Source organism: Oncorhynchus masou, chromosome 6 (assembly GCF_036934945.1).
Source record: "Oncorhynchus masou masou isolate Uvic2021 chromosome 6, UVic_Omas_1.1, whole genome shotgun sequence".
In the NCBI taxonomy this organism is placed as follows: domain Eukaryota; kingdom Metazoa; phylum Chordata; class Actinopteri; order Salmoniformes; family Salmonidae; genus Oncorhynchus; species Oncorhynchus masou.
Window position 1 is genome coordinate 10,786,319 of NC_088217.1, and position 13,884 is coordinate 10,800,202.

Below are 13,884 nucleotides of genomic sequence, written 5' to 3' on the forward strand. Positions count from 1 at the left end.
CCCTATCAGACCACAGCAAAATCACAGTCTACTTGAACAGAGCAATACTCAATCATGAGGCATCAAAGCCAAAGGAACTGAGTAACATTAAGAAATGCTATAGATGGAAGGAATGCAGTTTGGAAACCGACCAAATAACAAATAGGCAACAACAAATTCAATCCCTTTTAGACAATTTCCTGGGTAAAACGTTCCACTGTAATAGTGAAGGTGTAAACTTGGCAGTAGAAAATCTTAACAGTATATTTGACCTCTCAGCTTCCCTGTCAAATCTAAAAATCTCAAATAGAAAACTGAAGAAAATTAACAATAATGACAATTGGTTTGATGAAGAATGCAAAAATCTAAGAAAGAAATTGAGAAACCTGTCCAACCAAAAACATAGAGACCCGGAAAACCTGAGTCTACGCCTTCACTATGGTGAATCACTAAAACAATACAGAAATACACTACGGAAAAAGAAGGAACAGCAGAAATCAACTCAATGTCACTGAAGAATCCATAGACTCTAACCACTTCTGGGAAAATTGGAAAACACTAAACAAACAACAACACGAAGAATTATCTATCCAAAATGGAGATGTATGGGTAAACCACTTCTCCAATCTTTTTGGCTCTATAACAAAGAATAAAGAGCAAAAACATATACAGGATCAATTACAAATCTTAGAATCAACTATTAAAAAGACTACCAGAACCCACTGGATTCTCCAATTACCTTGAATGAGCTACAGGACAAAATAAAAACCCTCCAACCCAAAAAGGCATGTGGTGTTGATGGTATCCTTAATGAAATTATCAAATATACAGACAACAAATTCCAATTGGCTATAGTAAAACTCTTTAACATCATCCTTAGCTCTGGCATCTTCCCCAATATTTGGAAACAAGGACTGATCACCCCAATCCACAAAAGTGGAGACAAATTCGACTCCAATAACTACCGCGGGATATGAGTCAACAGCAACCTTGGGAAAATCCTCTGCATCATCATTAACAGCAGACTCGTACATTTCCTCAATGAAAACAATGTACTGAGCAAATGTCAAATTGGCTTTTTACCAAATTACCGTACAACAGACCATGTATTCACCCTGCACACCCTAATTGACAACCAAACAAACCAAAACAAAGGCAAAGTCTTCTCATGCTTTGTTGATTTCATAAAAGCCTCCGACTCAATTTGGCATGAGGGTCTGCTATACAAATTGATGGAAAGTGGTGTTGGGGGTATAACATACGACATTATAAAATCCATGTACACAAACAACAAGTGTGCGGTTAAAATTGGCAAAAAACACACATTTCTTCCCACAGGGCCGTGGGGTGAGACAGGGATGCAGCTTAAGCCCCACCCTCTTCAACATATATATATATATATATATCAACGAATTGGCAGGGGCACTACAAAAGTCTGCAGCACCCAGCCTCACCCTACTAGAATCTGAAGTCAAATGTCTACTGTTTGCTGATGATCTGGTACTTCTGTCACCAACCAAGGAGGGCCTACAGCAGCACCTCGATCTTCTGCACAGATTCTGTCAGACCTGGGCCCTGACAGTAAATCTCAGTAAGACCAAAATAACGGTGTTCCAAAAAAATGTCCAGTCGCCAGGACCACAAATACAAATTCCATCTAGACAATGTTGCCCTAGAGCACACAAAAAAACTATACATACCTTGGCCTAAACATCAGCGCCACAGGTAACTTCCACAAAACTTTGAACGATCTGAGAGACAAGGCAAGAAGGGCATTCTATGCCATCAAAAGGCACATAAAATGCAACATACCAATTAGGATCTGGCTAAAAATACTTTAATCAGTCAATGAGCCCATTGCACTTTATGGTTGTGAGGTCTGGGGTCCGCTCACCAACCAAGACTTCACAAAATGGGACAAACACCAAATTGAGACTGCATGCAGAATTCTGGAAAAATATCCTCCGTGTACAATGTAGAACACCAAATAATGCATGCAGAGCAGAATTAGGCCAATACCCACTAATTATCAAAATCCAGAAAAGAGCAATTAAATTCGACAACCACCTAAAAGGAAGCGATTCCCAAACCTTCCACAACAAAGCCATCACCTACAGAGAGATGAACCTGGAGAAGAGTCCCCTAAGCAAGCTGGTCCTTGGGCTCTGTTCACAAACACAAAACACACCCCCAGGACAGCAGCACATTTAGACCCAATCAAATCATGAGAAAACAAAAAGAGAATCACTTGACACATTGGAAAGAATTCACAAAAAACAGAGCAAGATAGAATGCTATTTGGCACTAAACAGAGAGTACACAGTGGCACAATACCTGACCACTGTGACTGACCCAAACTTAAGGAAAGCTTTGACTATGTACAGACGTAGTGAGCATAGCCTTGCTATTGAGAAAGGCCGCCGTAGGCAGACATGGCTCTCAAGAGAAGACAGGCTATGTGCACACTGCCCACAAAATGAGGTGGAAACTGAGCTGCACTTCCTAACCTCCTGTCCAATTCATGACAGATAAACTCCCATATCTACTGGGTGAAATTCCAGTGTGCCATCACCACAGCAAGATTTGTGACCTGTTGCCACAAGAAAAGGGCAACCAGTGAATAACAAACACCAATGTAAATACAATCCATATTTATGCTTATTTATTTTCCCTTGTGTACCCTTAACCATTTGTACATCGTTACAACACTGTATATATACGTAATATGGCATTTGTAATGTCTTTATTGTTTTGAAACTTCTGTATGTGTAATGTTTACTGTTCATTTGTATTGTTTATTTCACTTTTGTATATTATCTATCTCAAATGCTTTGGCAATGTTAACACGTTTCCCATGCCAATAAAGCCCCTTGGATTGAGAGAGACAGAGACAGAGATAGAGAGAGAGCCAGAGATCAAGAGAGAAAGCCAGAGATCGAGAGAGTGAGCCAGAGACAGAGAGAGTGAGCCAGAGACAGAGAGAGTGGGAGACAGAGAAAGACAGAGAGATACAGAGTGAGAGACAGAGATCGAGAGAGTGAGAGCCAGAGATCGAGAGGGTGAGAGCCAGAGATCGAGAGAGTGAGCGAGAGACAGAGTGAGAGACAGAGTTTATCCATGTCTGTGCATAGTAACACATGCATTGACATAGTACTCGTGCATTCAGAGGTCATTATAACCCAATGATGCAGCCAAAGACACTATCCCATATGGTTTGTAAGTCGCTCTGGATAAGAGCGTCTGCTAAATGACTTAAATGTATGTAAATGTACCCTTTTCTCAGTGACTTGACTTGGACTGAAATAGGTGCCGGTACTCAATGTGGGTGCAGGAGCTCCACAATACCTTTCCACCAACATTCTAGAAGAGGAACAGGAGCTCCACAATACTTTTCCACAAACATTCTATAAGAGGAACAGGTGCTCCACAATACTTTTCCACCAACATTCTAGAAGAGGAACAGGAGCTCCACAATACCTTTCCACCAACATTCTAGAAGAGGAACAGGTGCTCCACAATACCTTTCCACCAACATTCTAGAAGAGGAACAGGAGCTCCACAATACCTTTCCACCAACATTCTATAAGAGGAACAGGAGCTCCACAATACCTTTCCACCAACATTCTATAAAAGGAACAGGAGCTCCACAATACCTTTCCACCAACATTCTAGAAGAGGAACAGGAGCTCCACAATACCTTTCCACCAACATTCTATAAGAGGAACAGGTGCTCCACAATACCTTTCCACCAACATTCTATAAGAGGAACAGGTGCTCCACAATACCTTTCCACCAACATTCTATAAGAGGAACAGGAGCTCCACAATACCTTTCCACCAACATTCTAGAAGAGGAACAGGTGCTCCACAATACCTTTCCACCAACATTCTAGAAGAGGAACAGGTGCTCCACAATACCTTTCCACCAACATTCTAGAAGAGGAACAGGTGCTCCACAATACCTTTCCACCAACATTCTAGAAGAGGAACAGGTGCTCCACAATACCTTTCCACCAACATTCTATAAGAGGAACAGGTGCTCAACAATACCTTTCCACCAACATTCTAGAAGAGGAACAGGAGCTCCACAATACCTTTCCACCAACATTCTATAAGAGGAACAGGAGCTCCACAATACCTTTCCACCAACATTCTATAAGAGGAACAGGAGCTCCACAATACCTTTCCACCAACATTCTATAAGAGGAACAGGAGCTCCACAATACCTTTCCACCAACATTCTATAAAAGGAACAGGTGCTCCACAATAACTTTCCACCAACATTCTAGAAGAGGAACAGGTGCTCCACAATACCTTTCCACCAACATTCTATAAAAGGAACAGGTGCTCCACAATACCTTTCCACCAACATTCTAGAAGAGGAACAGGTGCTCCACAATACCTTTCCACCAACATTCTATAAAAGGAACAGGTGCTCCACAATACCTTTCCACCAACATTCTAGAAGAGGAACAGGTGCTCCACAATACCTTTCCACCAACATTCTATAAGAGGAACAGGTGCTCCACAATACCTTTCCACCAACATTTTAGAAGAGGAACAGGTGCTCCACAATACCTTTCCACCAACATTCTAGAAGAGGAACAGGAGCTCCACAATACCTTTCCACCAACATTCTAGAAGAGGAACAGGTGCTCCACAATACCTTTCCACCAACATTCTAGAAGAGGAACAGGAGCTCCACAATACCTTTCCACCAACATTCTATAAGAGGAACAGGAGCTCCACAATACCTTTCCACCAACATTCTATAAGAGGAACAGGAGCTCCACAATACCTTTCCACCAACATTCTAGAAGAGGAACAGGTGCTCCACAATACCTTTCCACCAACATTCTAGAAGAGGAACAGGAGCTCCACAATACCTTTCCACCAACATTCTATAAGAGGAACAGGAGCTCCACAATACCTTTCCACCAACATTCTATAAGAGGAACAGGAGCTCCACAATACCTTTCCACCAACATTCTATAAGAAGAACAGGTGCTCCACAATACCTTTCCACCAACATTCTATAAGAGGAACAGGTGCTCCACAATACCTTTCCACCAACATTCTAGAAGAGGAACAGGAGCTCCACAATACCTTTCCACCAACATTCTAGAAGAGGAACAGGAGCTCAAGCAGTAGGACATTTGAAGTGCTGGTATGGTGAGCTCCTGCCCAAGTCAACCACTGCCTATTCTCTATATATATATCCCATTTAGCAGACGCTTTTGTCCAAAGCGACTTACAAGTCGGCTGGGGCCACTACTTTTACATATGGGTGGCCCCAGCGGGAATCGAACCCACGACGCTTGGCGTTGCAAGCGCCATGCTCTACCGACTGAGCCACACAGGACACTACTTCACCAGGGCCAATAAGATCTGGTCAAGATTAGTGCACTATATAGGGAATGGGGTGCCATTTGGGATGTGAACAAGGCTGATGTTGTCTTTACACAAGACGACAGTGGAGTGAGTGTATCTGGTAGTACTGAAGCACAGCTGGCAACGGGATAGAGAAAGATAGTTTCTTGGGATTTCACCCGGTGAGGTTTACATGCCTTACCACTGTATCAACACAGGCCCCCGCCCATTCTCAGCTATATTCGGTGATAAACTGCTGTCACATGGTTATTATTAGTCTGTGGGAAGAAGATGATTCGGGATGCATCCCAAATGGCAACCTATTCCCTTTATAGTGCACTACTTTTGACCGGGGCCCATAATGCTCTGGTCAGAAGTAGTTCACTTCATGGTGAATAGAGTGTCATTTGGGACACAGGTTGGTCCTCCTGGTTGGAGAACAAGTTAACTTTTCTATTCTCTAAAGAACACACTGTCTGGGAGGGAACGCAAATATCTCACATCGATTTTCTGAAACATCGCTCCTCTACACTACTAATCACTGGTGGGCAGGCCCGTTGAGGGAATGCTGGGATTCCTTATAGACAGGTGGATCTACAGGGTCGGGGTCTCGAGGTCATTTTTTCATCATCAATTTACACACAATACCCCATAATGACAAAACAAAAACATTTTTTTTTTTATTATTTTTTTAAAGAAGCTAATTTATAAAAAATACAAAACTCAAATATCACATTTACATAAGTATTCAGACCCTTTACTCAGTACTTTGTTGAAGCACCTTTGGCAGCGATTACAGCCTCGGGTCTTCTTGGGTACAAGCTTGGCACACCTGTTTTTGGAGAGTTTCTCCCATTCTTCTCTGCAGATCCTCTTAAGCTCTGTCAGGTTGGATGGGGAGAGTTGCTGCACAGCTATTTTTAGGTCTCTCCAGAGATGTTCAATTGGGTTCATGTCCTGGCTATGGCTGGGCCACAAAGTGACTTGGAGACTTGTCCCGAAGCCACTCCTGCATTGTCTTGTTGGAAGTTGAACCTTTTCTCCAGCCTGAGGTCCTTAGCCCTCTGGAGCAGGTTTTCATCAAGGATCTCTCTGTACTATGCGCCGTTCATCTTTGCCTCGATCCTGACTAGTCTCCCAGTCCCTTCCTCTGAAAAACATCCCCACAACATGATGCTGCCACCACCATGCTTCACCGTAGGGATGGTGCCAGGTTTCCTCCAGATGTGATGCTTGGCATTCAGGCCAAAGAGTTAAATCTTGGTTTCTTGTTTCTCATGGTCTGAGAGTCCTTTAGGTGCCTGTTGGCAAACTCCAAGCCAGCTGTCAGGCTCTAGAGCTCTGTCAGAGTGACCATCAGGTTCTTGGTCACCTCCCTGACCAAGGCCCTTCTCCCCTGATTACTCAGTTTGGCTGGGCGAACAGCTCTAGGAAGAGTCTTGGTGGTTCCAAACTTCTATTTAAGAATGATGGAGGCCACTGTGTTCTTGGGGACCTTCAATGCTGCAGAAATGTTTTGGTGCCCTTCCCCAGATCTATGCCTCGCCACAATCCTGTCGTTGAGCTCTACTGACAATTCCTTCAACCTCATGGCTTGGGTTTTGCTCTGAGATGCACTGTCAACTGTAGGACATTTATATAGACAGGTGTGTGCCTTTCCAAATCATGTCCAATCAATTGAATTTCCCACAGGTGGACTCCTATCAAGTTGTAGAAACATCAAGGATCATCAATGGAAACAGGATGCACCGGAGATCAATTTGGAGTCTCATAGCAAAGTGTCTGAATACTTATGTAAATAAGGTATTTCTGTGTTTATCTTTATGAAATCTGTTTTCGCATTGTCATTGTGTGCAGATTGATGGGTCAAGGGGTCTGAATACTTCCCGAAGGCACTGGTCTTGACCCCATCTCTGCACCTAATACAATATACCTGCAGTTTGTTGGTATTGTATCCATATAGACACATTTAACATTTCAATTAAATGTCATATCAAATTGATTCATCAGGTCTGCCCAGTAACAGCAGTAGTCTTTATATCTTGTCAAAACAAACAAAAACTAGATAAATGCTCTGAACTTTGTCATCGTTCCGCTTTGTCAAACTGCTTTGTTTATTTCAGAGTCCTTTCTCTGTGGCCATTAGCATATTTGGTTCAAAGGGAGATCAAAGCAACTGATTGCCAGTCTGATTATATTTGTAATTATTTGATACTCAATTAATGTAATAATGGATACTATGCAGCAAGCTACGTGTGCTTATTACAGAATTGAAATGCACCCAATTATTTGCCGGTTGAAATGACCCGATGGGGCAAGTGTGAACATGAAAGATTGTGTCCTTTGCACACAAGATTTCACTTTTGTGGGGCGGGGGTTTGTAAATCCATATGTTTGAAGAGGCAGAATAAATATTGAAGATGTCTACAAGAGTTCCTTGCAAAAGAAAGCTAAATGCATTCTGCTTCATCCACCTCTTGTTATACAATGCATATTGAACAGGCACGCTCTCAAAGTGAAACTATGGAAGTGCAGACCTCAGCCTGCCTTCCTCTCCTCCTCAATCAAGTGGATTTTAAGTCAAAACACAATTTGCTATCTCCTCCACCCTAAGCAATGGAAAATTACTGAGGTGTGTGGCTTGTGAGACACAAGACGTGTTAATAATGCCATCTAGTGGTTCTAGAAGTAATGGATAGTCGGGGTGCATTCCCTCCCCCTTGTGAGACGCTAGACGTGTGGAGGATGTGATAATACTGCCATCTAGTTGTTCTAGAAGTAATGGATAGTCGGGGTGCATTCCCTCCCCCTTGTGAGACGCTAGACGTGTGGAGGATGTGATAATACTGCCATCTAGTGGTTCTAGAAGTAATTGGATAGGCTTCTCCTCAGGGTGCATTCGATATCGAAAAGGAATGGACTGAAAGAACGTGCCATGAAAAATGCTATGCTCTAAATGTGTATTCACTACGATATTTTTGACATTAATACATTTGATCATTCATATTAATACTATAAAACAAGGTTGGTTGTAATTCATCTTTGTTGGTGAAAATGTTACATTTTTTTTGCAAGGCTGAGAAGAAAATACAGGACTCATTCCAAAACGTAATACTCAAAACTTTTAACTTTATTAACAATGGTTTTCCTCTATCAGTCAAGTGACCATCAGACCGAACTTAATAACAAAATGACTACTGGCGCATCTGAGGACATGATTTCTTGTCTCAGCGTAGTTATTAACATGTTCATTACAAAAGCATGAAAGACCACAAACTTTGACAAAAACCAAAAATACTGTGCAGTACAGTGGAACATGTAAAGATTAAAACAACCTAACATGTTGGGGAATAGACATGGTATTTGGAACAATTTCAAACCTGAATGAAACCATTACCTTGGTTAATGCATTTAATTTTATGGGGTAATATCAATGTTTTACACAATTCCCAGAGCGATCTAACGAAAATACCAGGCCAAATAATATTTATTCTGCATTAACTTAAAACCATTGGTCATTCAAAACTCGCAAAAGGTAACGCCTAAATAATTATTTGCGATTTGTCAACTACACCATTTTTTTAATCCTTCAGGATCCAGGAACACAGCAGAACGCGGTTAGCTGCTAGCCCACCCTGAGAGGAGGAGCGACCAGGACAACTCCGTCACCTCTCACAAACAACATGGGGATGTTCCTCTTCGTTGACTGAAAAATAGAAAACCACACGATTGAAATTAAGTTGCCGTACTGAACCTTCTTTCAGCATTTCAGTGTTACATTCCTAGGGCTGTCTGGGCACCTCTTTGGGGATCCAGAAATATTGGTAAGAGGAGCGCCAGCACACTTCCAACTATAAAATACATGTATTTAAGCAATGCAGAATTTCATGAAAATAGATTTGATCGTAACTTCGACTTGGTTTGGAGATCCGTGATAAACAAGAACCCCAATTCCTTTTCTAGGGGTAATGAATGTAAATGTTTTTACAAATACCTACAAATCACTTCTCCAGGGGGATATTTAACAACAGAAATAGACATTTCAGCCATTACAGCTATTCTTGGGTTAGATCTCAGACACACAGTTGACAATGAAGGGAAAAAAACAGAGGGTGGTCGCCCCATCACTGATAGGACAATCTAGGGCCCCCCTATAGTGCATTTCCTCTCAGTAGGACAATCTAGGGCCCCCCTATAGTGCATTACCTCTCAGTAGGACAATCTAGGGCCCCCCTATGGTGCATTTCCTCTCAGTAGGACAATCTAGGGCCCCCCTATGGTGCATTACCTCTCAGTAGGACAATATAGGGCCCCCCTATGGTGCATTACCTCTCAGTAGGACAATCTAGGGCCCCCTATGGTGCATTTCCTCTCAGTAGGACAATCTAGGGCCCCCTATGGTGCATTTCCTCTCAGTAGGACAATCTAGGGCCCCCCTATGGTGCATTACCTCTCAGTAGGACAATCTAGGGCCCCCTATGGTGCATTACCTCTCAGTAGGACAATCTAGGGCCCCCTATGGTGCATTTCCTCTCAGTAGGACAATCTAGGGCCCCCCTATGGTGCATTACCTCTCAGTAGGACAATCTAGGGCCCCCCTATGGTGCATTTCCTCTCAGTAGGACAATCTAGGGCCCCCCTATGGTGCATTACCTCTCAGTAGGACAATCTAGGGCCCCCCTATGGTGCATTACATTTACATTTACATTTAAGTCATTTGGCAGACGCTCTTATCCAGAGCGACTTACATTACCTCTCAGTAGGACAATCTAGGGCCCCCTATGGTGCATTTCCTCTCAGTAGGGCAATCTAGGGGCCCCTATGGTGCATTTCCTCTCAGTAGGACAATCTAGGGCCTCCCTATAGTGCATCATCTCGTCAGTAGAGGATGCCTGGTTATTTATTTTTTTAAATGCCTTCCTAACCATCTTAAATAAGCATGCCCCATTCAAGAAATTTAGAACCAGGAACAGATATAGCCCTTGGTTCTCCCCAGACCTGACTGCCCTTAACCTTTTGCAACTAGGGGGCAGTATTTTAATTTTTGGATAAAAAACGTTCCCGTTTTAAACGAGATATCTTGTCACGACAAGATGCTCGACTATGCATATAATTGACAGCTTTGGATAGAAAACACTGCCGCATTTCTCTTCTTATCACGGATATCAATGATGTCGCTCTTGCTGCTGGTGAGTCTCTGATCCACCTCTATGCAGACAACACCATTCTGTATGCTTCTGGCCCTTCTTTGGATACTGTGTTAACAACCCTCCAGGCAAGCTTCAATGCCATACAACTCTCCTTCCGTGGCCTCCAATTGCTCTTAAATGCAAGTAAAACTAAATTCATGCTCTTCAACCGATCGCTCCCTGCACCTGCCCAACATCAATACTCTGGACGGCTCTGACTTAGAATACGTGGACAACTACAAATACCTAGGTGTCTGGTTAGACTGTAAACTCTCCTTCCAGACCCACATCAAACATCTCCAATCCAAAGTTAAATCTAGAATTGGCTTCCTATTTCGCAACAAAGCATCCTTCACTCATGCTGCCAAACATACCCTTGTAAAACTGACCATCCTACCAATCCTCGACTTCGACGATGTCATTTACAAAATAGCCTCCAATGCCCTACTCAACAAATTGGATGCAGTCTATCGCAGTGCAATCCGTTTTGTCACCGAAGCCCCATATACTACCCACCATTGCGACCTGTACGCTCTCGTTGGCTGGCCCTCGCTTCATACTCGTCGCCAAACCCACTGGCTCCATGTCATCTACAAGACCCTGCTAGGTAAAGTCCCCCTTATCTCAGCTCGCTGGTCACCATAGCATCACCCACCTGTAGCACGCGCTCCAGCAGGTATATCTCTCTGGTCACCCCCAAAACCAATTCTTTCTTTGGCCGCCTCTCCTTCCAGTTCTCTGTTACCAATGACTGGAACGAACTACAAAAATCTCTGAAACTGGAAACACTTATCTCCCTCACTAGCTTTAAGCACCAACTGTCAGAGCAGCTCACAGATTACTGCACCTGTACATAGCCCACCTATATTTTAGCCCAAACAACTACCTCTTTCCCTACTGTAATTTATTTTGCTCCTTTGTACCCCATTATTTTTATTTCTACTTTGCACATTCTTCCATTGCAAATCTACCATTCCAGTGTTTTACTTGCTATATTGTATTTACTTTGCCACCATGGCCTTTTTTTGCCTTTACCTCCCTTATCTCACCTCATTTGCTCACATCGTATATAGACTTGTTTATACTGTATTATTGACTGTATGTTTGTTTTACTCCATGTGTAACTGTGTTGTTGTATGTGTCGAACTGCTTTGCTTTATCCTGGCCAGGTCGCAATTGTAAATGAGAACTTGTTCTCAACTTGCCTACCTGGTTAAATAAAGGTGAAATAAAAAGAGGGCAGCTCTCCAGGGACAGGGTTGGAGAACACTTCACAAAAGTCTGAGACTTTAGGCCAAGCCCTGGTGTAGCTGAAGTTTCTGCAGTTGAAAAGGTGGCGGAAGCCCTTTTTCATACCTTGTAAATTTCTTCATACGTCTCCTCATCAATCTCTACTGTTGTCACCGTCTCCTCAACATCTCCCAAGATCATGTTCAAGTGCTGATCGTAGGCCTGGAACAAAGATAAAACGCATTAGACTTATGCAGGCCTATAGTTTGGCGAGATGATGAAGCTCTCATTCAGGGTGACAGCTATACACAACATTATAAACTAGGTGATTCGGGCCTGAATGCTGATTTGCAGACAGCCGTCGTATATCAAGGTATGACAAAACGTTTATTATTAATGATCTAATTACGTTGATAAGCATTTTGTAATAGCAATAAGGCACCTCAGGGTTTTGTGATATATGGCCAATATACCACGACTAAGGCTTAGGGGCGGCAGGGTGGCCTAGTGGTTAGAGCGTTGGTTACGAGTTAACCCACTGTTCCTAGGCCGTCATTGAAAATAAGAATTTGTTCTTAACTGACTTGCCTGGTTAAATAAAGGAAAAATTAAAAAAAATGTAAATATACCACATCCCCTTGTGCCGTATAGCTTAGACGACATCATTGTTCAAACAGTCGGCAACATTACAAAAGCAACCAAGATGATCGCCACAGTCATACAACTAACTACCTACGTTCAATCTGCCCCTGAGTTCCCGGTCGTTTCTCATCTTAACATATATCCTTTCATCCAAACTGAGCCTGATCAGATCCAGGGGCTCCTCCACTGTGTTGGTGGTCGTTTGCTGCAACAAAGCAAAATGGGTTAGGAAGTTGTTCACACTAGATATCGGTTTCATGCTAAAATGGTTGTCAATAAGTAGCCTAACTTTTCAAGCATAGACTATAGATTTGAACATATTTAAGGGGGGGGGGGGGGCGTTGTGCAACGTCATTGTAATTCGCGTAGAGCTCTGGTGCAGGGCGTTTGTGTGCTGGTCTACATCTATTCAAACCCATTACCCTTGCCTGGAGACCAGACGTTGAATTTCGAAATTCACCGCCTGGAACATGACAGTGTTTGATTATGGAAATGTGCCTCGTAAGGTCCTCTAAAAGCCGGAATGTTTAAAACCTAATATTTACATGTACTCTGCCTATTGTCCATGATGTTAATCCTTCAGCTACTCGACATTTTCTATAAAATATCTACAGTATCCAAAGTCTCGTTTACCAGAATTGTTATAGCACGTGCCTTTGTTCATGAGCAAAACATATTTGCCATAATCTTAGACCCGCGTTTTGAAGTTGGGTTATCAATGGCGTTACTTTCCGATGGATATGTTATCTCAAATTTCGACCAACACCACGGACAATCGGCAGAATACGTTTCAATATAATTGTATTCAACATTCGTGTCTGGTTAGCGACTTGACTAAAATACAAGCTGGCTTGCTTGCTACGATTGATAGCGATGGCTGCTAATCACCATGCTAGCTAGCCTCTCGTGCCAATTATAACCCACACCCATGTTTTTGCAATGATGCTGTTGGCGTAATCTACTGATACAAACCGGTGTACAAGTCTATTTCCATACTCGAGTCTAAATAAATAAATGTTTTGCACAGAGAAAGATTGACAATAAAACGTTTAGCTAACGCCAACCTGTTCAACTTCATCCGCCATTTTTGAACAGTTTCCCAGAATTCCTTGTGGTGAAAGGGTATGTTCGATTTGTTCACAGAAGTAGACTGCTAAGCAAGTAGATTTACATGAGATGCACATGCACAGTACCAGCGCTGCATACATTCAGTATCCTACAAATGTAAATAATGTTGATTTAATTAATGGCGAGTAATAATTTACCTACCTCAGCTCGACCCTGATAAACAATAAAGTGCAGTCAATCAATGCAAAAGCTTCCCGCAAAACCACGCAGATGGGTGCATTCCAGGGTGTATCAGATTTGGGAGGTCGAACGTTTATTGATCGTGCGATTTTCCCATCCTTTCATGTTATTAATAGCCTACTTTAGGTTTTGCCTTATGTGTTATAGCCTTGTTGAGATATGTCGCG

At 42.5% G+C, this 13,884-nt stretch overlaps 1 protein-coding gene across 1 annotated transcript; it reads right to left on the reverse strand.

The window, feature by feature from the left end:
• Positions 1 to 8,457: 8,457 nt before the first annotated feature.
• On the reverse strand, positions 8,458 to 13,537 carry lsm3 (LSM3 homolog, U6 small nuclear RNA and mRNA degradation associated). The gene is made up of 4 exons (XM_064967508.1): positions 13,474 to 13,537; positions 12,504 to 12,614; positions 11,894 to 11,989; positions 8,458 to 9,054 (listed from the first exon to the last, which is right to left on the reverse strand). The coding sequence occupies exons 1-4, from the start codon at positions 13,492 to 13,494 to the stop codon at positions 8,974 to 8,976; spliced, it is 309 nt and encodes a 102-aa protein (XP_064823580.1). The 5' UTR covers positions 13,495 to 13,537; the 3' UTR covers positions 8,458 to 8,973.
• Positions 13,538 to 13,884: the final 347 nt, after the last annotated feature.